Source organism: Fukomys damarensis, unplaced genomic scaffold (genome assembly GCF_012274545.1).
Source record: "Fukomys damarensis isolate Sample0158 unplaced genomic scaffold, DMR_v1.0_HiC HiC_scaffold_19, whole genome shotgun sequence".
NCBI lineage: Eukaryota > Metazoa > Chordata > Mammalia > Rodentia > Bathyergidae > Fukomys > Fukomys damarensis.
The window spans coordinates 55,559,749-55,586,107 of NW_022900931.1; the positions used below are offsets into that span (position 1 = coordinate 55,559,749).

At 49.9% G+C, this 26,359-nt stretch overlaps 1 protein-coding gene and 1 non-coding gene across 2 annotated transcripts; both read right to left on the bottom strand.

Annotated features, from left to right (window-relative positions):
- Positions 1 to 26,348, bottom strand: Gpi (glucose-6-phosphate isomerase). Its single transcript, XM_010631811.3, has 18 exons — positions 26,109 to 26,348; positions 25,200 to 25,290; positions 24,697 to 24,765; positions 23,028 to 23,147; positions 16,321 to 16,404; positions 16,054 to 16,200; positions 15,023 to 15,094; positions 14,400 to 14,444; positions 13,396 to 13,449; positions 5,099 to 5,159; positions 4,525 to 4,568; positions 4,271 to 4,423; positions 3,112 to 3,241; positions 2,923 to 2,999; positions 903 to 1,031; positions 644 to 719; positions 495 to 561; positions 1 to 397 (listed from the first exon to the last, which is right to left on the bottom strand). The coding sequence occupies exons 1-18, from the start codon at positions 26,228 to 26,230 to the stop codon at positions 262 to 264; spliced, it is 1,677 nt and encodes a 558-aa protein (XP_010630113.1). The 5' UTR covers positions 26,231 to 26,348; the 3' UTR covers positions 1 to 261.
- Positions 21,047 to 21,149, bottom strand: LOC117286987. The gene has a single exon (XR_004518186.1). It is a non-coding gene; the product is annotated as a small nucleolar RNA U13 (small nucleolar RNA).
- Positions 26,349 to 26,359: the final 11 nt, after the last annotated feature.

The window sequence follows — 26,359 nt, forward strand, 5'->3', positions numbered from 1 at the left end:
TTCACCTTTGTGGTATCTTTATTTTTCTACTTGGGACATGAACCATGTGAACACAGGTCAAAAATATCAGCTGCACTGAAGCACTTCAGGCGATTGAGAACAGGGAGATTGGGCTGGAGGGGTGGGGTGGTTAATTCCAGACCAGCTTCCCCCAAAGGGCTTGTGGTCCAAGCCCGCGAGGTGCTCGGGCAGAGAGGGGCAGGACCATGCAGTGCAGAGTATGCCAAGGAAGGCCAAGTCACAGCTGGGGCTACAAGGTATTTATTCAGTTCTGGCCTCCCGCTGCTGTTTGATGAAGTTGATCAACCCATTGGTGGAAGAATCATGAGAGGTCACTGCATTACTGCCATCAAGCTCAGGTTCGATTTTCTTAGCCAGCTGCTTTCCCAGCTCCACTCTGCCAGAAAGGAGAAGAGGAGGAAGAAGTGTGAGGTTTCAGTGTAGCTGAAATCTTCCAGCCAGCTTTTCCCCATCCTCCTGAGTCGGCAACTCACCCCCACTGGTCAAAGCTGTTGATATCCCAGATGACGCCCTGGACGAAGATCTTGTGCTCATACAGAGCTGCAGAGGTGGCAGACAGTGCACATTAGGGCCTCCCTTGCCCCATCCAACGGACTCCAAGCCAGTTATTTCCCCTACTCACCGATCAAGGCCCCAAGGATAAATGGTGTTAACTTGGTGAACACAATCGAGTTAGTTGGGCGATTTCCTTCAAAGACCTTCAGAAAACAACAAAGAATGTCCTCAAGTTAACCCTGATTCCCAACCCCTAAAAGAGAAACTCCAGTGTGTGGGAGGAAGGAACTCCCCACTGTATAGGACAAGCTAGGCCCCCTGCAAACCCATGCCGACTTTGTAACAGCATCCCTCCAGCCCCAGCATGCCCCTTCAGTAGTGCTGACCTTGTGTGGCAACAGCTTCTCAAGATCCCCCGGACTCTTTCCAGCAGCCTGGAGCTCCTTTCGGGCCTCCTCAGTTGACTTGCCCTTCATCAGGGCCTCAGTCTGGGCTAAAAAGTTGGCCAGGAGTATCTGACAAGACAGATATCTAATATGTGTAAAATACCAGAATAATTTATCTAATGTGAGAAACTGAACGTACAAATAAGGACTAAAAGGTATAACAGATAATGTGAAATAGGAAAAAAAGGTGCAAAGGGGAAGGGGAAGTGGGAGGGGCAGGGACAAAGAAAGATGGGAATGGAATTAACATGAGAAAAAGAAAAAATGGACCAGGGATTTAGCTCAGTGGTTCCTCCGCCTGCCTCGCAAGCACAAGGACCCGAGTTCGAGCCCCAGTACCAAAAAAAAAAAAAAAAAAAAAAAAAAAAAAAAGAAATGGAACCAAAGTCTTTGGAGATAGGGAGGGGTGGAGGGGTTGAAGGGGAGGGCAGAGGAATGGGGGGAAAAATAAGAACCAAGATGTACTATGTAAAGGTGCAAATTTCCAATGAAGAATGGCACTACATTGTATACCTTAAATGTACCAATAAAATTAATTAATTAAAAAAAAAAAAAGAGGGCCAGGGATTTAGCCCAGTGGTGCCACCACCTGCCTTGCAAGCACAAGGACCTGTATTTGATCCCCATATGGGGGAGGGCCATTCAGTCACACTTGAGAACACTGCTGGAGCTTTAAGCCAAGGGACAGGATCATCTGGCACCTCCTGAGCCAGCTTAGTCCTGTGAGGACACTCACTGCATAGCAGCTGCAACGGAGGATGTAAGGGCACAGCCAATGGCACCACAGGGTAGGCAGCAATACCAACCACTCCCTGAGGGCACCAATCACTGCCAAGGGCCCTGCTGGCAACTGTGCCGACATCTACCTTTTAGGACCCTAAGAGGGGCCTGGGGATATAGCTCAGGAGTAGAGAGCATTATCCTAGCATGCACAAGGCCCTAGGCTCCAGCCCTGGGAGGGGGAAACAAAAAAGGACCCTGTAAGAGGTGTTACCCACTCCTCTCCTCAGGTCAGCAGCACTGGATAACAGAACTACAGAGGGAAAGAATCAGAATCCAACCCTAGCTCACCGAGGAAAGCCTTAGCCACATAACCCTAAACTACTCTACATACCTAAGACAAGTACAGTAAATCCCGTTTGGGACTTAGGTTGGGAACTAGGTTGCTGATGTGACAGGTAGGACCTTCGCGTCTTTGTCCCTCCCTGATATGCCTGAGCATGTTACACCACATGGCAAAACAAGTTTTCCACATGGAATTGAGGTTATGGACATTCACCAGGGAGATTATCCTGGATGACCTGGTGAGCCCAGGCTAATCACATGGGCCCTTACAAGTAAAAGAGGAAATAGAATAGGAAGGCAGAGTCAGTCAGAGACTTAGGAGAGTTAAAAGATTAAAAAAAGCTGGGCATGGTGGCACAAGCCTGTAATTCTACCCAAGAGGCTGAGGCAAGAGGTCTAACAAGAGTTTGAGAGGGCCGAGGGATTTAGCTCAGTGGTTCTGTCTACCTTGCAAGCGCAAGGACCTGAGTTCGATCCCCAGCACCAGAAAGAAAAAGAAAACAAGAGTTTGAGGCCTGGGTTACATACTGAGTTCAAGGCCAGCCTGAACTACACAATGAGACCCTGTCTCAAAAAATAAATAAATAACTCTAAGAGGCTGAGGCAGGAGGATTGTGAATTTGAGTCCAACCTATCTGTGTGACCCAGTAACCTAGCAAGACCCTGTCTCAAAATAAAAAATAAAAAGGGCTGAGATGCAGCTCAATGTGAAAGCCCTGCTTTCAACCCTACTACTGCAAAAAACAATAACAACCACAAAAGTACTTCATCTGCCATGGCTGGTTCCAAGACGAAAGGAGCCACATAGGGAACACTGGTGGCTTTAGAGCAAGTCCTTACCAGGTCTAGGTGTGATGTGAGCCTGAGAGAATGAGGGATGGGACAGGGCCCTCACCTTGTGATGCAGACCTTTCCGGATTGGATGCTGGGTCTGGACCGGGATAAGGAAGTCACAGGGTATCATCTTGGTGCCTGCGAAGGACACTGGTTATCTATGCAACCCCATCCCACGAGAGCTACCACACAGCCCACAGCGGGGCACGGATCTAAGTGCAAAGCCCCTGACCCGCCAGATGGGCCCTACCTTGGTGGATGAGCTGGTAGAACGCATGCTGGCCATTGGTCCCTGGCTCCCCCCACACGATAGGGCCTGTCTGGTGGTCCACACGGACGCCTGGCTTGGTGATGTACTTCCCGTTGGACTCCATGTCACCCTGGAATGGGGACAGAAACTCAGCTCCCACCTGCGAGTTTTGCTCCTTCATGTACTATACCTAAGTGCTGCCTAGGATGCCCCAGGTCTGTAAGCCAGACCTATAACTACTGGGGTCCACAGGCTTTCTGACCTAGACTACTCTGCAGGAAGGGCCCATGAAAAGAAGTTGGGTCTAGAGGTGGGTAGATGACCTCCAACAAACAAAATTTGGGGCTTGGGGGTTTAGTGTGTGATTAGTACGCATGAGTCCTAGGTACGAAGCTCAGCACCCAAACAAAAACAAAACAATAAAAGCAACAAAAACAAAGTTGGTAACAAAATCTTTAGCTGATTTATTAAGGCTTTTTGGGGGAAGTCACCTCAGGTAGATGCTGGCCCTTGGACATCCACTTGGACCCTGGTCATGGCACCCCTCACGCAAGCAGCTGGGGCCTGGGGAATTTAACACCTACCTTCAATCGCAGGATTCACCTTTTGATGTTGGGGATCATTTACTGAGCCAGCCCCAAGGAGCCCAGAGATGGAGGGGAGGGACTACTCTTACTAAACAAAGCAGGGACAGATGGAGGGACGGCTTGTCTCCAGGGATTCTGAGGATTCCAGGGGACAGAGATCTGTGGAACCCACAGACAGCACTGATGGGGTGTGAACGCTTTTTTTTTTTTGAGTAATGAAGGCAGTGCAAGGTCAGTGGTCCCAGCTCACAGCCTCACCCTATGGTAGGCATACCAAGTGACATCCAAGAATGTGACTTTAGTTGAGACACATGCCTGGAGCCAAGCCAGGACCCAAGTGGTGAGGGCACAATGGCCAGTTGTGCCCCAACACAGTGGGCAGACTCAGCTGACACTAAGTTGGATCAAGTCTTGGTTGGTAAGATGCACCCTGAGTCGGAGAGAGGGGCACAGGTGGGAGCTCGCCAGGCTCAAGGGCAAGCAATTTCTGGAAGAGCTGACACCAGGGCCGGTGGACCTCCGGGGACCCAACAGACCCAGCCCACTCCAAGGCCGGGCCTGGCAGCTGGTACCTGCTGGAAGTAGGCAGGAAAACGATGCAGGTACTGGTCATAGGGCAGCAAGGCCTGTGTCTCACACCCGAAGCAGTTGATGTACCAGACTCCCAGTAGTGCCAGCAAGGCGGGGGCATTCTTTTCCAGGGGTGCTGTTCGGAAGTGCTGGTCCTGAAACAAGACCAGGGTGGGTGCGAGCTGAAGGGCTGCTGGGCAGGAACAGAGAGAGGGACCTGCACTGACACACAGATCTTCAGCCACTCAGCACTCACCATCCAGTGAGCCCCAGACAGCAGCTGCTCAAAGTTGTCAAAACCTGCAACACAAAAGCAATGTCATCAGAAATAGCCACAGCCTGCATCCTCCTGGCAGTGGATACAGCTTCTTCTGGAACCAAAAAAGGCTGGAAGAAACTGCACCTGGGAGAACTGGGCCCTACAGAAAGCCTTTCTAATCAAGAGTTGGCTTTGGGCTGGGGATTGAGCTCAGTGATTCTGCCACCTGCCTTGCAAGTGCAAGGACCTGAGTTCAATCCCTGGTACAAAAAAAAAAATAAATAAAAATAAAATAAAAGAGCTGGTCTTGAGCAGAGTTAGATCTACCTTGCCCTAGGACCGGGGACCAACAGAGAGGTTAGAAAGATGGAGAAAGGCCAATCTAAACCCCAAAGAAAACTCAAGCCTCCCTCCCTTCCCAGATCTGAAAGAAACATTCTAGCTAAGAGTAGAGAGACCAGCAACGTGTGGAGACGGCAAGGTGTTCAGGAACACAAGACCTCCCTCCCCTAACCTCAGATTGCAGTATCCTCATCCTTGGGGGCTACAAGACTCAGAAACACACACTCACCCACATGCAGCGCGATGGAGAGTCCGATGGCTGACCACAGAGAGTAGCGTCCACCTACCCACTAGGAGAGACAGGAAGAGGTGCTGAGGGAAGGCCAGCACACCCCGCCCCCCTCCCTCCTGCCATGAACTTGGCCCAGGAGAGAGCACTGCTCTTCCACAGGTGCAGCCAGGGGGCCTGGGACAAACCCACCTCTGGCAAGCAAGACAGCAGGCCAGGCGCTGGCGACTCTCTGGGCTGACCAACAGGGCAGACTACACATGGAACTGACCAGAGCCATGGACTCAACCAAACACCTTACCATGGCTGATCTTGTCACTCGGAAGACCCACAGCTTGGTACCTGTGCCTAGCTCACTCCTCAGACACTGACATACACAGAGTCTTGTACCTGTGCCAGCTCCTGCCTCCTCAGATACTGGCAGTCCTACTGCTTCCTACCTGTGCTCAACCTGCCTCCTCAGACACTGACAGACAGAAAGCCACATACCTGTGCTACCTCCTCCTCGGACACTGGCAGACCCAGTCTCGTACTTGTGCCTCACCTGCCTCCTAGGACACTGGCAGACCCAGTCCCATACCTGTGGTTCACCTGCCTCCTCAGATGCTAGCAGACCCAGAACCCCATACCTGTGTCTCACCTTCTCCTCGGACACTGGCAGGCCCAGTCTCATACCTGTGCCTCCCCTGCTTCCTCAGACACTGGCAGACCCAGAACCCCATACCTGCGCCTCACCTACCTCTTCAGACACTGGCAGACCCAGTCTCATACCTGTGGTTTACCTGCCTCCTTGGACAATGGCAGACCCAGAGCCCCATACCTGTGCCTCACCTGCCTCCTCGGACAATGGCAGACCCAGTCTCATACCTGTACCTCCCTTGCTTCTTCCGATGCTGGCAGACCTGTCTCATACCTGTGCCTCACCTTCTTCCTCGGAACCTGGCAGACCCAGTCTCATACCTGAGTCTCACCTTCCTCCTGCGACACTGACAGACCCAGAGCCCCATACCTGTGCCTTACCTGCCCTCTTGGTCACTGACAAACCTGTATACCTGTGCCTCTCCTGCCTCCTTAGACACTTACACATCCCTTCTCGGACACTGACTGACCTAGAGCCTTGTACCTGTGCCTTCCTTTCCTCCTTAAGACGCTGACAGAGCCTACCCTGCCTTCTCAAATGCTGGAAGAAACACAGAGCCTCATACCTGTTCCTGGCCTGGCCTCTTCAGACACATGACAGACCAAAGCCTCATACCTGTGCCTGTTTGTTCGCCTCCTCAGACACTGAGAGGCCCAAAGCCTCACACCTGTGAGCAGGCCCAGGCCCAGCACCTCACACCTATGCCCAAGTACAGTTCCTTGGGCCATGACAGACTCGGCACCCCCTACTTGTGCCTGGCCTTGCCTCCTTGGACACATAGACCTTGTACCCACCAGGTGGTTGTGGTCTTGGCACAGCCATTCCTGTGGCCAAGCCTACATCGTGAACACTGACCCAGTGTTTCTTACCTTTACTAGACCCTACCTTCTCAGATCCTGACAGGATCTACCTAAGCTCATTCCCGACTCCTCGAGCAATACTGACAGACCTTGAACCTTGGGCCTATGCCTCCTGGGACACAGGCCCGGTGCCTTATACCTGGGCTTGACTGATCTTTTCAGCCTTGGTTTCAAGACACACCTAGACCTGTAGTTCACACTGTGCCTTCTCATGCTACACCTGCAGACTCTCCCATGTATTATCAGAATCTCTAGAGCGCCATGCACATCTTCCCAGCAACTATTTATGGAATACCATTCCCAGCACAGGCAACATAAGTTTAGTGGGGGACAGAGATAAATAATCATGCTAATAAATGTGAACCTGTGAACTCGGGAAAAGGTGAAATTGGTGCAGAGACCAGTTATAAAAGAAATCTGCCAAGAGGCCAGGGGTTCAGCTCAGTGGTTCTGCCACCTGCCTTGCAAATGCAAGGTGCCGAGTACCATCCCCTGTACCATTTAAAAAAAAAAAAAAGAGCTGGAAAACTTGAGTGTGTGGGTGAGGAGATAAGGAAGCACAGAAACCACTCATGAGCATCAGTGGTTATCCACGACTATAGGATAGGAAGTGTGGAAAATTTATGTGAGGAGTTCATTCAAATAGAATGAATTAGAAGAATAACAGTGGCCCAGAGATGCCTGGCTTGGAGAGTAAGATGAACAGTGGGGTCCTTTACCTGAAAGAGTCAAGGTTTTGAGGGAACCTTACCTGGACACAGTCCCACAGACCACATGGTATTTGACAAAATCTTGGACATCTTACCGAACAGACTGTTCTAGAAACTGGACCTGAGCATAGGGCCGGTCCTCAGACTGACAGACCCAGCCTCTGACTGGGTCCTCAGATTCCACTTCTAGGACAGCCCAGCAATGGTGGCGTCTGACCTGAGCTGATCACCTTCAATCTGCAGAGTTTCAAGACCTTACCTTCACCTGCAATGGGGCTCTCATGCCATACCTTAGTCAGGTGGATGTTATGTGGCTCCTGCCCCAGTCTATGCCTTACCTTTCCTAATTTGGACAACTAGGACCCTATGCCAACAAGAAGCAATGCTACATACCAGTCTGATTGCTTATGGATCCTCAGACTTCTGCACTGCCTGAGTGCTGCCTGTCACTGTGACCAGGGTGCTGGGAACAGGCAGATGCTCCCGCCCAGGACATTCTTAACTGATCCTAGGTGCTACTGGCACCTCACTGGTGAGATCTAGGTATACATCGATCACTATGGTTTTCTTCCTACCTATGTTTATCCTACCACTGAAGGCCACACCAGTGTCTGACTCTCCTTGGGCCTGACCAGAAACACCAATTAAGGGTTCCTGGGCTGACCCTGCCCCACCCCTTTTACCCAACAAACCTGGGGAATCTTTGTGTCTGAACCCAGGTAGCAAGAACCCACCTCAAAACATGTTTATATACCTCTTCCAAACTGATCCTGGATCCACATCAGACCCAGTGACAAAACCAGCACTGGGCACAGACACAGTGGCCTCCCCTGGGAGATCCAGCTCTCCTACCTGTGTTCAACTCCAGCACCCCTGCTACAGTTTTATATACCTGGCAGAACCAGATGTCACAGCTGTTAGCCAGGCTTCACATACCTGTCTCCAACTTTTACCTCTTCAACTCAAGGGACAGACAATGATCCAGATCCCTGAGCCCAACCCCGAGTTCTCACATCTTCCTAGAGATCCAGCTGTGTGTACATGGCTCTGACCCAGCTATCTTTATCCTGTCTGGCCGAGGAGCCAGACAAATCCAACACTGAAAATTTCAGCTTACTCCCAGCGTCAGCAACTCCACCAAATCCTCATCAAAACACCTGTGCTGCAGAGCCTACCTGAGATGTGTTCTACCCATTTATGACAGCCATGCTCCCCAGGCCTAACCTCTAAGGTCTGGCTCAACACATCCCAACCAGAATCATGCCCCAAGGACTTCATTTGTAAGACCCTAGGTGTACCTACCCCTGTCTCCAAGTCCTTGCTTGAGAGAGCCCACCTTTACCTGCTCATATCTACACAAAGGGCCTGCAGACTTCCTGCAAGATCCATAGCACTGCAGATTCCAGGGCTGTAAGTCTGACCTGAGAGGTTGCCCCACTCATACAAGCCTCACCATGAAGGACCTGGGTCTCAATTAATTTCTGGAAAAAAAAAACCCAAACCCCCAAAACACAACCCAACTCTACCAACCTGTGTTCATCCTCAAGACAGCATCTGGCAGACCAGCTCACCCCCATACCTGGATGGTCAGCTCTACCTACCTGTATAGAACTCTGGCTCTTTAGATCATACCTGGTGGACCAGCTCTGTCTACTTGTACATGACCCTGGCTCCTGAAACCAGATCTCACAGGGCAGCGGCTACCTACCTGGGCTTGGCCCTGGCTTCTTATAATGCATTTGATGGGTCAGCTCTATCTACCTTTGGCTTGATTTTGGTGTCCTGACCTCACCTGGCAGGCCAGCCCTGTCTGTCTGAGCCTGGCTTCTAAGACTTCACTTGATAGGCTAGCTCCGCCTACCTATGTCTGACCCTAGGTCCTCATACTTTACCTAGAAGGCCATGTCTGCTCATGTGTGATCTGCCTCTTCAGATCACAAGAGGACAGTTCATACTTGAGCCTAACTCTGGATCCTCATACTACACCTTGATAGCCAGCTTTAACTACCTGACCCTGACTAGGTTTTTTCACATGTTATCACAAAGACCCAAGTTTATACACATTTGACTAAGTCAACCTTACCTACCTGTGTTCAACCCTAACTCTTCAAGCCTCAAGAACATCTGGGAGATCAGCTCTGCTTATGCATCTTGGTGCTTATTCCCTGACAACACTTGATCGGCAGCTCTGCCTACCTGTATGGGAACCTGACTTATAAGACCACATCTAGATGGCCTGCTCTGTGTGCTTGTACATGAACCTGGCTTTTCAGACCATACCTCATGGGCCAGCTCTACCTACCTGTACAGAACTCTGGTTCTTAAGACCACACGTGGATGGCCAGCTCTACCTACCTCAGCTTGACCTAGGGTCCACATACTGCCCATGGTGGGCCAGCTCCACCTGCCTGTCCTTGTTGCTGGCTCCTGAGATAGCACCTGGTAGCCACTCTGCCTACCTGTACCTCACACCTCAGTCGCTTCTTCCTCATCCAACACGTTCACTTGTTCCTACTCAGGCTTGACTCTGACTTCCTGGCTCTCCTTGGATACAGTCAGTTGTGTGAAGTCTCCACCGATAGACCTTACCTGAAAAGCCCTGCTCTGCCCATTTGCTTAACGAGCATTCCTCAGACTGGACAGATCCAAAGATACAAATCCATGCCAAACACATGCTCTCTAGAACTTACCCACGAGGCCTGATTCCACACTACCTGGCCACAACTCCTCAGCCTCACAAAAAAGGTAAAAAGTTCTCCCTACCAATCTCAACCTACCTGGGAGATTTAGAGCTGCTCATCAGTGCCAGATCCTAGTTCCTCAGCTCTCAAACCTGGGAGACCCACTTCTCTCCGGCCATCTTCCCTCCACTTCCCCAAGCAATCCAGTTATTTCGAGATGACCCTACTCCTGGTTCCTCAGGCCTCACCTGACAGCAGCTTTCTTCCTATGCCCGACTCAAATGTGAAACAGAGGTTAATGAATCTAACCAAGGCTTTTCACATCAACCTACTTTTGCTTGTCCATGGTTTCATAGACCAAATTACCTGACAAACTCTCCACAGGGCTGGACTCAGCCTCTTAGACTTGGAAAACAAACTAGGGCCTACTTCAGCAGCTCAGACCTTACCTGTGAGACCCCAAAGCATAAAACTGTGTCTCACCTTAACTCCTCAAACCTCCCTGCCAGACTTACTGTACATACCTGTGCCAGACCCAGGCTACATAAATTTTCCAGATGGCTGCAGCTCTACATCCCCTTATCTGATGCCAGCTCTTCAGAATTTTGCCAGGGGACCTAGGACTACCCACCTGGCTATCATCACAGCTGCTTAGATGTTATGTGGCCCCAATCATGGATTTTTTTTTTTTTTAATCCTCACTTTTCAGACTCAGTTTTCCCTGCTCCTGCAGGAAAAACCCCTAGCTGTAGTTCCAATGCTGGTACCCAGCTAACCCAATTATATCCACATGTGCCAAATCTGGCTCCTCAGATCACCCTGAAAAAGCTCACTACACTGAGATAACACCTTTGACTGATCCCAGCTCCTGAGACCTCAGGCACAGCCTACAGAATGCATGATACACACCTAACCAAAGAGACCTAACAGAGAGCCCTGCAGCTTACCTAGGCCTGCAGGGAACCTGGAGAGAACTTCTCGTGGCCATCCTGTAGACTTGGATCTCTAGACCTTTATCTACCATAAGCCTCACAAACCACATTTTAGTTGTTTTATTTTTTAAACAGGGCCTCTTATGTTTCAGGTTGGCCTTGAACTTGTGATCTTCCTGCCTCAGCCTCTCAAAGGTTGGGATTTGCAGGTGTGTAAGCCCACACCTGACTTTAAACTGAAATTTAGTGGCACAATTCTCTGGTGCACCCGTCTATGTCTCTCCTACCCCAGGTCCTGTCTTTATCCTTTATTATCCTACCTCTCCCTCACCTGGGCTCTTCAGCCAGACCTGCTGTCACAGACCACTCCTTGGACTTGTTAAGGATCCTCAGTGGCCTGATACCCTGAGCTCTGCCCATCGTACCTGGTCAGGATACAGAGGACCATCCATGGGGTATACCTATGTTTGCCCACTCCAAGGTTCTCAACACCTCATCCAAGGGATGAGTCAACCACTACCCAATCCCTACCTTTCACAACTGCAAGAGAACCCCATGTACACACCTCTCCCATGTCCAGATCTAGCCCTCTTTTCACACAACTGGACTTAAGGACCTGTACCTGACCTTGGTTCTCCAGGCCTCACTGGACAGAACCATCTCTAAATACCTGTGTTCGGAATTCACAAATCTTACCTGCACCTTTCCTTGTCCTGGTTCCGTCTCTGAATTCACTATACCTTTCCTGGCTCCTCTTCAGATCTCTCCAGCCAAAATTAGCTCTCCTGTGTGCTGACTCAGGATGAGTTCTGAACGACTCCGGTTTACCACAGTACCTCTGCTTGACATAAGATGCTGCCTCCTCATGTGCATCCACCAATACTAGACTGGACTCTTCCGACCCCACCTAAGGGGAGACCTGTATCCCTCTGCCTGACCTCTTGCCTTTAGCTCACCTATTCGTGCCCTGGCCTCCTCAGATTATCGTCTTGATTCAACAGTGCCTACCCTAGTTCCTCCTCCAGGTGCTGTGCTAGGTGACCCAGAAGCCCTCCACTGTTCCCACCTGGCCTCATTTACCTGACCTGGCTCCACCGTCATTCCTAGGCCTTCTGGGCAGGACCCACCCCTCTCCCTAAGTCACACCCCAACTCCTCCCCACATGGTGGGCAGTTATGGACAGTGAGAACCCTGCTTGTTATATTCCTTGGCTAGAGGGGCACCCCACATTCATGCCCACCAACTGCTCAGGAACCAAATCCCAGGGAGGAGGTGAAAGGTGCCTTTGCTCCTTTACCAGGCATGCAACATTTGTTAGAAGCTGCACAATTTCCCCACCAGGGTTCCTTAGCTGAGCCAGGGAATGCAGAAAATGCTTTGAGTGACTCTTCTCAATTCTTCCAAGGATGGTACATAATTAGTCCCATTCTAGAAAGAAGTTAACTCATTATACACAATGAATGGCTTTGTGCACTGGGGTTTCATTCTCTCCCAGACCCCATCAAGAGAAAGGTTTTTGGTTTGTTTTTATAGTACTGAGGATTGATCCCAGGGCCTGTGCACTGAGCTATGTTCCCAGCCCTACGTTTTATTTTACTTTTCATCTTGAGACAAGGTCTCAATAAGTAACTAAGTTGGTCAGGCTGGGCTCAAACTTGTGATCCTTCGGCCTCAACCTGCCAGAGTGGTGAGATTACAGGTGTACACCACTACACCTGGCAGGCAAAGGCTTTTAGAGAATTCAAGTAAGGTTACTGCAGATGCTTCCACCAAACAGTCTCCACCCCAAAGGCTAGTGAGACAATGCCTAAATGGGCGAGGAGGCCCAAATGGGTATGCCTACCACGGCCGTGTTAGAGTGCTATGCAAATGTCCAGCCGAGCTCACCGCATCCAGAGCCCAACCACACCATGCACAGCATCCTCGCACCCCAAGCCCTCGCAGCACTGCCGCACTCAGGTAAGCTGCAAGGAAAGCAATACAATCTTTGGCTCCAGCAGAGGCTGAGTCCATACGACCACCTCTCACAACAGAGCAGCCTGTAGGCTGCTATTTGAGGCAAGGTTTGCTGTGCGAGCTGCCTGGGCCCTCCCTGCCACCCTACAGCTCCTATCATTCCTTTCCCAGTCTACCAGATCCCACCTTCTGCCTCCACCTGCCCCTTGACCTTTAGAGACTGTGGCTGTGGCTTGAAGAAAGGTCATTACTGAGAATAACTCAGCTCAGGGCGGCTCCAGTTACTCTAATGGGTGCTGCTGTCAAGTATCCAGGGGACTGAAACTTGGCCCTCCACACTCAGCCCTCACTCCCAACCTGCAAGCCTGTCTGAGGGCCCCTGAGCTTTTCCCAAAGTTTAACATTAAGTGCTCAATAAATGCTGACCTGACCTCATGGACACCTCCATCTGTGGCTCAACAGCCATAAATTGGCAAAGGACACATACTTCACCCAGCACAGGAAGTGCCTGTACTTACATCCCAGAACTCGAACATGTTTTGAGGGTCAATTCCAAACTCCTTCACTTTGGCCTAAAAAGGGCAAAGGGAGAAATGTTAAAGGAATCATTTGTTAGCTGGGCAAGAACAGGCACTCCAGGAAGTGAGGAACTCTGCCAGACAAGCTGTAGGACCAACTCATGCTCCTCCAAACCCCATGGCGGGCAAGGCAGGGAAGAGTCAACCTCTAAGTGGAGGGTGGGGCTTTGCTTACAGCAAAGCCTCCTGCTGAGACCAACCACTCCCCTCTCCCTAGTGAGGCCCAGAGTATTCCTTATCACCGAGAACTACAGAAATAACAGAGAATGCTCCCACCCAGCACCTCTGGGAACCACAGCCTAGGGCAGAGGCCAAACCAGACACGCCCAAGCCAGGCACATAACACACAGCCTGGGGAGGCGCCCAGCCCTTCCCAGATCTGGGAGGTGACTATCCCAGAGAGATCTAAAGAGATGACAATCTTGCTCTCCAGGTGTGTAGGTCCCTGGGCTGGCAAGGCCAGCAGCCCCTTCACTATTTCCCAAATGGAGGAAGCCCGATGCAATCTGAGCACTGTCTGCAGAAGGCAGACAAGGCTGGTGTGGCTCCCCACAGTGGACAGGTCAGCACTAGAGGCGAAGGTGGGGGCTGGAGTTTCAGAAAGCCCTGGGCAGGTTCCCAGCTCTGCTGTAGCCCAGCACAGGGCCAAATACCCCAGCAGGGCTCTGAAAAGTTTCCATGTGCTTGCTGTGTTTCCTGAAGCACACACTGCTGAGCCCACCTCCCCTGCTGCCCACAGGCTCCGTACCAGGCACACAGTGAGGACCGGCAGGGGGTAACGACCTCAAACAAGCACTAGCAGGAAGCCACATCTTTTCCCTGGAGCTTAATGTCCTTATGCCCCAAACCTATGGACATCTTGGCTTGTGTCTTCCAAGAGGCTATGACCGTGACATGGCCTGGACTCTCCCAAGGAGAGCGTGGGAAGCCACACAGGCACTTACCGTATTGGTAGAAAGGGCAACAAAGTGCTTTGCAACTGCGGAAGCCTACAAGAAATAGACTCAAAGTTATACCAAACCCACTCCAGTGGGGCCATCCAAGGGTAATGATCCTACTGCAGAAACCAAAGCCCTGCATAGTCCTTGGTTCTGAGGCTGTGGGAAGGGCCCATATCAAGGTCAAGGATAGGCTAGCCTGCTATCTTACCTAATAGGCCCACAAGGCCTAGGAAGTATACCAGGCCTCTGTGAAATGGGTGAGGCCAGGAGCAGAGATGATCTGCCAGGGACAGGGAGCTGAAAGAAGGGCCCTTTATCCAGCACCACAAACAGAAAGGAAGGAAGGATCCTTAGTTCTAGCACCATAAAATGGAAAAAGAAAAGACCTTTAGCAGGTCAGAGCATGCTCTGACAGGTTTGGTGTGCCTGGCTGGGGCGGACAAGGTCAAAGATGATCAGTGTTAACTGGAAAGGCAGGTGACAAAAAGGCTACTTTTTTGCTTTCCTTCCAACGTTAGGAGAAAATAGGGCCATTCAGATGAACAAGTGGCTCATCCTGTTCTTCCCAGCCTACACACTGCCTACCACCCACCCAACCCTGAAGGGAGGCCCCACTCCCCACTCACATCCTTGGCAGACTTAAGAAACCATTCTTTTGCCGTTTCTGCATTGGTGATGGTCTCCTGGGTGGTAAAGGTCTGCAACCAGAGAGCACAGTAGTCAGGTGCTAGCTCAGGGCAAGAGCAGCCCCAAGCCAAGGCTCAGCTGCAGAAGACCCTGTTGGTGGCCATTTGTCACAAGGAGCAGTATGTGTGGGTCAGTGACACTCCACATACCCAGTAACCCTGTCTTCATAGCTGTGTCTGAGGCAGACGCTTGGAGGCAGCAGCATTACCCTGTGAGCCCAGAACTTTACAACCAGAGGGAGGACCCTAAAAAAACGGTGCAATCCCCTAATCCTGCAGGACAAAGTCCAGGTCACCTCCCTGGAGTTCAGCTAGACTGGGGCTCTCTTCAGCCCAGGTCAGCTGTTCTCAGAATTCAGACAGAATTAATTCATTCATCATTTGCAACAGGATCTCATTAAGTAGCTCAGGCTGGCCTTGAACTCACTATGTAGCTCATGCTGGCCTCAAAGTCATAGCAATCCTCCTGCCTCAGCCTCTCAAGCACTGGGGTTATAGGCATGTGCTACCACCCTGGCTCAGATGGACTCTTTTTCTTTGAGGGGGGAGCGAGGTACCAGGAATCAAACTTAGGGCCTTGCACTTGCCAGGCAGGCACTGCTCCCGAGTTGCACTCCTGGCCCCTGGACTTCTTAATCTTTTACGTGGATTAAAGTGAGTACAGAGGGCAGAAATGATAATAAACACCTGTATTATCAGGGCATGCCTCTGAGATCAGAAAAAATCAAACATAAGGGACAGATCTGTAGAAAGCACAGTGCAGACTGGGCAGAGGTTCCACAAAGTGAGAGCAGGCCTTAGGACAGAAGTTCAAATTGACCAACTATATTTGCTGCCAGGTAAGGAAACAACCTGAGGGCAGCTACACTGATCCTATCCACAAAGCATGGGTCACGCAGAACCAATCCCGAGGCTCCAATGCCCGGGGCAATGGCAGAGCACCATCCTTCCATCCCTCCATGGGCCCATACCTTGGAGGCGATGATAAACAGTGAAGTCTCAGGGTTCAGGCTGGCCAGGGTTTTGGCAATGTGGGTCCCATCGATGTTGGAGACAAACCAGACCCGGGGACCTCCCGCAGAATATGGCTTAAGGGCTTCTGTCACCATAAGGGGTCCCTATGGAGAGATACAGCATCAGAGAGCAAGATTTCTAGTCCCATCCCCGGAGAAACCAGAGACTGAGGTGGGACTGACAGTTCCAACACCTCACCCACCCCAAAGCAGCCCTCTCCTCACCAGGTCAGAGCCTCCAATGCCGATGTTGATGACGTCCGTGATGGCTTTTCCTGTGTATCCCTTCCAGTCGCCACTCCGAACACGCTGGGACAGAGCAGGGAGATGCAATCAGCCAGAACCTCTGCATACAACACTGCTCAAAGTCACCATTACTTCTGCGTCCTTACTTCTCAGTTCCAACTTTCAGGCCTTCACAGGAGCCTCTTGGAACCACAGCAATAGATCCACACCACTCTCACCACCCACTGGACTTATTTCCTCATTAGAAAAATGCGGCCACATCCTCACTTCCCAGTAGGAGTGGTGGACTTTGCAAAACAAGGATGAATTCTCAGCAGAATCTAGTGCCAGAGACCAAGAGGTGAAATGCCAACTATTGCCACAGGTCTTGACCAGAGACAGGAATTTCAGACATGCAGCCAGTCTTTAAGCAGACTTCCAAAGGATTCTTGCTTCCTGGTATTCACACCCCTACACAGTTCCACCTGTGTTGAATGTGACTGATCTGCATGCCTATTAAGATATGCTGAAAAGTAACAGTGCATGCTAGAAGCTTGGTCATGAAAGAATTTGAATCCTCTACCTAGTCCTCTGGGATCACTCACTTTTGGGGAAACCACCTACCAGGCTATGAGGCCAAAACAGTTCTACGTAGTAGCTCATGTGACAAGGAATTGAGAGCCCCTTCAAAGAGCCAGCAGCAGCTTGCCGTCTATACACAGGAATGCCTCAGAAGACAATCTTCCAGAACTCACGAAACTTTCAGAGAGATCAGGCATGCTGGTGCACACCTGTAATCACAGCACCCGATGAGGCTGAGGCAGGAGGATTGCCCCAAGTTCAAGGCCAGCCTGGGCTACATTAGCAAGACCTTGTCTCAAAAAACCAGAACTAAAAACAAATAAATGAACTTTCAGAGAATTGCAGCACTGGTCAGTATCTTCACAACAAACTCAAAAGAAACCCCTAGCCAGCCGTGATGGGCACACCTAAAATCCTAGCGCTCAGGAAGTTGAGGCACAAGGACTGCTGTGAGTTCGAGGCCAGCCTGGGCTACATGGCGGGTTCAAGGCCTCCCTGAACTACATGGCGAGACTTTTGTTTCAAAGAAACTAAAACAAACATACAAAAAGAGATCCCTAAACCAAGACCAACTAGAGAAGTCCCACTCCAACATCTGACCTAGAGAAATCATGTAAGGTAATTAATGTTCACTGCTGTTGTGGTATAATTCTGTATAAACACATTCTTTATTAATTAAATTAAAAATTGTATTTATGTTTTAGTGCTAGAGATGAAACCCACGGTCTTATTCAGGGTGGGTAATCACTGAACCACATCCCCAACCCCACTGGTATAATTTTTGATTTTTTTTTTTTGGAGACAGGGTCTCACCATGTTGTTGAGACTGACCTGTAACTCACTATGTAGACTAGGGTGGTCTTGAACTCACAGCGATCCTCCTACCTCAGCCTCCTGAGTGCTGGGATTACAGGCATGCGCCACCACGCCCAGCTTGATTTCTGATTTTTTTTTTGGTCCACGGGTATAATTTTTAATAAAATGACAACTGAGCCAGATTTCGGTACCAGAAGTAGGGTGTGGTCGTAATAAAGACCTACGCAGGTTGGTAAAGACTGCTGAGTAGAGGCCTGACAAACCTCAAGGAGGCTGCCAGTATGGGTTTGAGGAAAATACTACAGGAAACTGGATGGAAGAGAATCCTTGTAAAAGATGTATTTTTTTAAAATCTAGATGATTAAAATCTAGATGCACACTCTAAGGAGGATGAGCAGAAGGAACACTGCAAGTTCCAGGCCAGCCTGAACTATAGAGACCCTGTCTCAAAAACAAAGCAAAAAACAGATCTGGACAATGCAGCTGGAGATAGGAATACTCAGGCTATGCTGGAGCAAGTGCCTGGATTCTTGATTTTTAGAATGAAATTTGATTGGGCCGGGGATTTAGCTCAGTGGTTCTGTTGCCTGCTTTGCAAGCGCAAGGATCCAAGTTCGATCCCCAGTACCAGGAAAAAAAAAAGAAATGTGACTAGAAAAATGAACTAAATGAAGAACTTCTTTTAAATAGAACATAGCCAAAGTATTGGGTTTGAAAATCCCAGCCCCTTCAGGCAACAATCAATGCTAAAATTAAGAGGGCTCCTTATCAAAGATCAAATGTAGGGCAGTCACATAAGCATAATACAAAGTTGAAGCCAATGGTGTAGCTATAAACCCTTTGTTAGCCCTCAGGAAGAAGAAAGGGAGATACATGGAGGCACTTCTGTTCAAATGCAAGGCTTCTGAGTGACTTATTGTCTCTGTGGGCTCAGAAGTAAAAACAGAAGATTGGGCATGTGGTATAAGATGTAGCTCCGTGCAAAGACCCTGGGTTTAATCCTCATTATTAAAAATAAAAGTGTAGGGGGCCGGGGATTTAGCTCAGTGGTTCTGCTGCCTGCCTTGAAAGCACAAGGTCCTGAATTCGATCTCTGGCACCCACCTCCCCCCAAAATAATAAAAGCCTAGGGAGGACTCAGTTTGAAGAAGTTTGTGTGTGGCTTTTGCCTAGAGGAGTGAAGCCTTGCCCAATAATCTTCCTAGGAGACCCACAAAGTTTTAAAAGTAACGGAATTGTCAGAAACAACACTAACTTGAACAGAATGGGACAAGAGACTGTATAAAAGGAGAAAAGGTCCTTAGACATAGAACACTACACAGCTGTGAACACAGGCTACCTTCCATGTGAGAAAGATTAGTGACAGTGAATGGGGCCAAGAGCCTTTAAGAATTATTCCTAGGTCTTTGAACACTAACCAATTGGCAACATGTCCTGCTGGGCTTCAGAATTCCTATTGATGACTTTTTATGCCTTCTGTTTTCGTCTTCCTCTCCCTCCCTCCCACCCCTCCCCTTCCCTCTCCCTCTTTCTCTGAAAAGTAATTATCTGGATCAGTTACCCTATGCCTATCTTACCATGCTATGCTTCATCTAAGGGGTAGACAACATGTCTCTCAGATCCAAAGGAACCACACTGGAGGTGTACTAAAGCAAATTGAGGAACTACTATCCCTGTACCTAACCTAGATGATAAGGTCTGGCCTTCTAGCTGTACTGTAATGGGTTGGTCTAGGAGAAACAGTCGGTGTCTTACACATGGAAAGATGACGAAACATGGGGAGCCAGAGGCAGACTATGACAGCCACTTCCAAGCTGATTCTTTTTCAAGGTCAAACAGAGCTGACTGTACAACCAACAGGGTGCTACAGGAATAGGCACTACCTTGCACTCTGATGGGTTATTCACTCAACCAGCTGTCTTGACAAGAGGGTACTTAAACTGTTTGTGGAGAGGACACAGAGTGAGGAACTAAAGCCCCCCCAAGGCCAATGCTAACTGCTAGTACGCTATCAAGTCCTCTGATGACTATAACCATGGCCAACATCTTCATACAACCTATGGAACCTGAGCTAGAACCACACACTGCATAAGCCACTGCAAATTCTTGACTCAAAGTAAAGGCAATTGCTGTTTCCAGCTGCTAAGTTTTACAATAATGTCCCACATATAAATAGCAATCTAGGGCACATGCCTCAACAAACCAACAAGACCTATGAACATTTTTTCTTTAAATAAAAAAGTATAAGGTGAAACAAAAGATGTTTATGATAATAAGAAAATCAAATTAAATATCCTTGGAAAATTTTTTTAAAAAGTAAAAGGGGCTGGGGATTTAGCTCAGTGGCACTGTGACTGCCTTGCAAGATCAAGGTCGTGAGTTTGATCCTCAGTACCAAAAACAAAGTAATTACCACTGGAAAATTTCCCATTAATTCAAAGGGGGTTTAACTCAGTGGTTCCGCTGCTTGCCTCACAAGCAGGTCCCAAGTTCGATCCCAGTACCAAAAAAAAAAAATTGCTTGCTTAGCTTCTCAACCCTCAATCTCACTACCAAAAGTTTGTTATAATGAAGCATCCAAAAAAAAAATCCCAGATGGTGGGGGGAGATAAGATATAGGTATCTGTATCTTTTGTTTTTTCCTAGTCCAGGGGATCGAACTCAGGACCTTGTGCTTGTGAGGCAGGTGCGGCACCACTGAGCTAAACCCCCAGCCTGAGGACCCTTTTTATTCTGAGACAGATTCTCACTAAATTGTTAAATTGTCCAGGCAGAGCTTGAATTTAAAATCATGCTGTGGGCCAGGGATTTAGCTCAGTGGTTCTGCTGGCTGCTTTGCAAGCACAAGGTCTCTAGTTCAATCTTTAGTGCCAAAAAAAAAAAAAAAAGCATGCTGCCTCAGTCTCCCAAGGCACTGGGATTACAGGTGTGCACCATATGCAGTTCCATATCATTCATTCATTCATTTTTATTTATTTCTTTTGTACTAGGGATTGAACTCAGGACCTTCTGCTTGCAAGGCAGGTGGCAGTATCACTGAGCTAAATCCCCAGGCCCATTCATTTATTTTTTGGATTTTTTGAGACAGGGTCTCACTATGTAGTTCATGCTGGCCTTTAACTTACTGTGTGGCCCATGCTCATCCCAAATGTGTGGGAAATCCTCTCAAGTGCTGGCATTACAGGTGTGTGCCACCACACCTGGCCTAGTTCTATACCCTTTAAACATTTCTTTTGGAGGGGGCCAGGGATTTAGCTCAGTGGTGCCTCACAAGCACAAGGTTCTGAGTTCAATGCGCAGTACCCCCCCAAAAAATGTGTGTATATAACATCAGAAGGATAATGTGCTGACATAACAAGGTTCAAGGATCAAACATCTCAAACAATGGTGTGAATACCCCACTCCATCATCACACTTAGGAACTAAAGGATGTCTTTCTTAATTGACACATAATAATTACAGGTATTTATGAGGTACAAGTGTGCCATTTCAATACACATATACAATGTGTAATGATTCGATCAGGGTAACAGGTCCATCACTTCAAACATTTATCATTTATTTCTTTGTGATGGGAACATTCAAAATTCTCTCCATCACCTTTTGAAATAGGCAATTTGTTTTGGGTTTTACCACTACAATCAAGGTCACAGTGAACACCTGCTTGGTGTGTGGTGCTGGGAATAGAACCCAAGGCTTTCTGCATGGTAAGGAAGTGATCTACCACTGAGCTGCACCCTGAGCCCCTTGATGAACTTTTGACATCAACAGCCACTGTAGAATTGCTGTTCAGCGGCATGTTTGTTTTTTTTTGGTACCGGGACCAAACTCCAATCCTTGCACTTGCCAGGCAGGCGACAGAATCACTGAGCTAAATCACGGCCCTGCAGAAAATCTGAACTATAAATACTCCATCAGTCTAAATCAGGCATCCAATAACAAGCTCTAAGGAAGGCTATCCTGGAAAGAGCACTTAAGATGGGTAGTGCCACACTGCTCGTGCACACACACACAGAGGCTGGTCAAACAGAGCAGCACCAAGCACCTGAGGCCTGTCAGCTCTGCCTCTCACAGCAGAGAGGTGAACACACCCTTCCTCATGAACCAAACACCCAAAAGAACACTCTGGAATCCAGATTCCCATCAGGATGCCATTCCTTCCCTCTTGTGTGTCTGCTACACCTTGAAGATTCATACCAAAATCACCTCCGACTCCCCAGTATTATTTTCAGGTCTGAAATGGCTCTTGGCCAAAGCAGTCAGACTTTGACCAGTCACACGAGAGAGCTGCAGTTTTCAGCAATGAGCAGTGAAAGATCACAGCTGACCAGATGATCACTCCCAGAGCACGCATCTCTCAGGGACAGGCATACGTGCATTCACCCTTGGACTCCAGGCTGGTTGCTGTCTATCTTGTTATCCTTGCAGAATCACCTCTGGGTTGTTGAGGCAGCAGTGACAGATATGGGAATCCCCAAATACCCACCACACACACAAGGAGAGAGGCATGGTTATGTGCACGGAATCCAACCCAGTGGAATCACTTATCACTCCCCACACACCATGTATGTACTGGGGATTAAACTCAGAGACTTTGCAGTGAGCTATATTCTGAGCCCCCCTCTTTTTTATTTTGAGACAGAGTCTCACTAAATCACCAAGTTGCCAAGCCTGGGCTTGAACTTGTGATTCTCTTGCTTCAGCCTGCCAGAGTGCTAGGATTATAGGTATGCACCACCATATACAACACTCTTACATGTTTCTAAGTGCAAATAAGCTCTAGGAGAGCAAGTGGATGTATGTGTTTCAAACAGAAGACAGACGCCTATATATCATATATGCTAGTACATGGATAGGAACTTGGGGGAAGATTTCCTACAATCTATAAAGGCTGCCTCTGGAGAGCTGGCTGAGAGTGGGGTCCAGAAACTTATGCAACTTTTTTTTTTTTGTTTTGTTTTACATTTGATTCTGGCTAGGAAATAAGGAAAGGTACACAACTGAAGAGATGGGACAGAGCAAGTCTCTTCCCTTCACCACTCCATCTGTCTTAATTTCAGGCCTCTGTCCCTGGCCAGCTTGAACCCAGAGGTATCTAGAGCTCAAAAAAGAGGCTGCCCGAATTGCTGTCAGGGTGGCTCCCTCTGAGCAGAGACTCCAGGGTCACACAGGCTGCCCATACCTGAGGCTGAAGCGAGGGGCTGCATCCTGCTTCTAAAGTAGTGGTGGAGTCATGAATAAGGCCTCCCTGACTCCCAGACACAGGCACACAAGTGGCCAAGGGCAAGTCCAGTCCAGTCACTGCTTACCTGGCAGAAAGACTTCATCTTGTCCAGAACCCTGTTGATTTCTGGCATCACATCCTTGCCATCCACCAGCATGGGTGTATTTGACCGGTTTCGCAGGGCCACATGCAATACTGCCCGATCCTGGGGACAAGGGTCAGAGTGTGAAGAAGCCCTCCCCCCCACACTCAGGGAGCCACACTCCACACTGGGTGCAGCAGGGCCCAAGAGTCAGCTCAGCCCTCTACTCAAGATGGCAGTCCTTAAGTGTCTATTTGTACCATAGTCTCATACCAAGGTCCTACGGTATGATTATGGGGGTAGGAGCCAGCCCAGGACTCCAGAGGAGGCAAAGCACATCCCATGTTCTGGTATGTTACAGATACGAGTAATGGGTGGAACAGGGCCTAAACATGCTCAGCTCAGGTCTCAAAGCCCATCAGTGGTCAGGAAGCAAACAGCCAGAGGAACGAGGAAGAGCACAAGCAAAGGCAGAGTGGTGACAACACAGGGCAGAGATGAGCACTAAATGCCTACAGTGTACCAGGCTCCTTAGGCCTGAGGTAACCTCACCCTCCTGATGAAAGGACATGGCATCTGCTAGCAACTTTTGAAGGGTCCTCAGCCATCTGGATGTGGAGCAAAGGCAGGCAATACAAGCCACCCTCACCAAGTGAGTTGATCGCTACAAGCTTCCCCAAACCAAACCAGACCTGAAGTCTGTGACAGGTGGCAGGCAAAGGGCCTGAATAAACAAGAATGAAATGGCTCCATCCAGCTGAAGCTCATGGAGGACTCTCTGTGTGCAGGGGAGGGATTATCTCAGGATGTCAACACAGTGAGAAGCTCATTCAGATGGAGGGCTGCAGGGCATGCCATCTCCACCCTGCTCAACCTTCTCTACTCCTCCCACATTCCACAGGCAACTGCACCCCTACAGGAAGCCCTCCATGATTGAAGCCTCCCTTACTCTCACCCAGCAGACCAAGATAGGCTTATTTTTGGTTTTGTTTTGAGATAGGGTCTTACTCCATAGTCCAGGCTGGTCTCAAACTCTCTGCAATCCTGCCTCAGCCTCTCAAGTGCTGGGATTACAGGCAAGCACTAACACACCCAGCTTCAAAGCAGGTTGCATTTGAATCCCAGTTCTGCCTCTTACAGAAACCACATCTTGGGTAAGGGACGGGACTTCCAAGCATCAGATTCCTCAAGCAAAACAGGAGGAAAATGATAGCATGAGGAAAGAGAGTGAGTGTTTAATGCTTACTTTACCTCAGACTTTCATAGCAAGTCAGGAACAGGGTCCCCAGTGCCTGGCCTCACCACTGCTTCCTACTGACTTCTGTCACTGAGGAAGTTAAATTGTGACACAAGAGTCTTCTTGATAAATCAAGCAAGTTAAGTTCTCTAAGAAAATGTTGGACAAGCCTTGAGAAATTCTCTCCCTTTAGGCGTAAGATGTGCTCCTCCCTGAGCCAACACTGGGAGTCATTCCAATTTGCTCAACAAAGCCAGTCTGCCAGTCTCGGGGAAGAAAGGCCCTAAGTCCCTTCAACCAGCCCCCAAGAAACAGGCCTCCTGGCCCCTCATTAAGCAAAAGCATTGCCTAAGAGAAAGAAAGAAGACACAGGGTGATGATGACAGTCAGATGAACCTCAAAGGGAAGGAAGAGGCATCCACCAGGGCTGCTCACCTCAGTGTAGTTGATCTTTTCACCACTGAACATGCGCTCCCGGGCAGCCTCCACACCCCTGGACTTGGCCTAGGAAGAGAAGATACTCAGGCCTGGTGTTATCACGTTGATCACAAGTCCCAGACCCCAACACAAGGTAGGGTCATGCTGTCAAAACGCTGGCAGATGGCCAGAAGTTTAGCTCAGTGGTGCTGCCACCTGCTTTGCAAGCACAAGGTCCCAAGTTCGATCCCCCGTACACAAACACACACACAAAAAAGCTGGCAGATAGCTGCAACATGTCTCCACCTCCCACTGTCTGGAGCCAATGTGCTTAAATATTAGGCACTAGGATTTCCGGCAATGCTGCTCAGAACCTGACCAAGGCCAGGCTTTTGGAGCCCTGCTGCAGCATACAGGTGGTTATTGAGATCCACTTGCTCATGGACCTGGGGTTACCAAGAGCTCAGCTCACCCGCTCTACTGAGGGTCACAGGTCAAAGTTCCCCAAACAGAATTATTACCAGTTCCACCAGCATCTTCATGACCTCCTCTGTCACAAGGTTCTTGGAGTAATCCAACAGAATGTGCCCATGGTTGGTCTTAAGAGTCAAGCTGAAGAAAGATGCAGAGGCCGCTGACCACACCCAGTTATCCTCAGCCAGCCCCCCTCACCAGACCAGAGGCAGGAGCTGCTTCCAGAAGAACCATCCTTCCTGTGCCACACCCCAAAAGGGCTCCGGTTGCCCAGCTGCTCTGCAGCAGCTGCACAGTGGAAGCCATGCCACAAAACTGAAACGAAGACAGACCCTGGGCAAGGAATCATAGCCTGGGGAGACAAGGGATGCAACTGCCCTGCAGCACCCGGGGAATGACACCTCCTCCCAGCGTCTCCTTAGGCACCCACCCAGACGTCTGGGCTAGCCAGCTGGGAGCCATAGGCAGTCCTCCCGTCCCCTCCTGTCGCTCCTCTTCTAACACCAGCGGTCAGGGCACGCTGAGACGAATCCCGACCCATGATTTCCTCCCACATTCCTTTCCGTTTCTCCGTGGTTCATCAGCTTCTCGTCTTAGCCAGGAACCAGGTCCAGACATTTCCGCTCTGAACACACCAACTCCCTGCAAACCACCCCCTACCTGCCCACCCTGCCCGCTCGCGGCCCCAAGCCCACTTGTGGCCCGGGGGAGGCGGGCGGGGGCAGCTCTTCCCTGCCTGCTGCTTCGGCGCGGGCCTCTCCTCACCGGGGCGTTAGGAGGCGCTCTCACCTGGCTGGGGCCGTGAGGGGGCGAAGGAGAGAAGGAGGAGTCCCTTCCCCCCATGACTAAGCAGCCCCGAGCCCCAGGCCACCCGGCCCCAGCTCCAAGGTAGCGTCAAGGGCAAAATGTGGCCACGGCCCGAGCCCTGTCTGCGTCCGGGGGTCCCAATTGCGCACCTGAAATGGTTGAAGCGTTCTTTGTCGGCTTCGAACAGACGGCGCAGGTTGAGGTCAGAGCCGTGCTCGCGGTGCCACTGCTGCAGCTTCTGGAACTGCGGGTTCCGGGTGAGAGCCGCCATGGCGGGACCAAAAGGGAGCACGAATTGGGGCGTGCGCGAGGAAGAAGGAGCAGGAGGGGCGGGAGGCGCAGCGAGCGGAACGAAGACTCGGCGCACAGCGGCCTTTGTGGCGCAGGCGCAGGCGCCGGG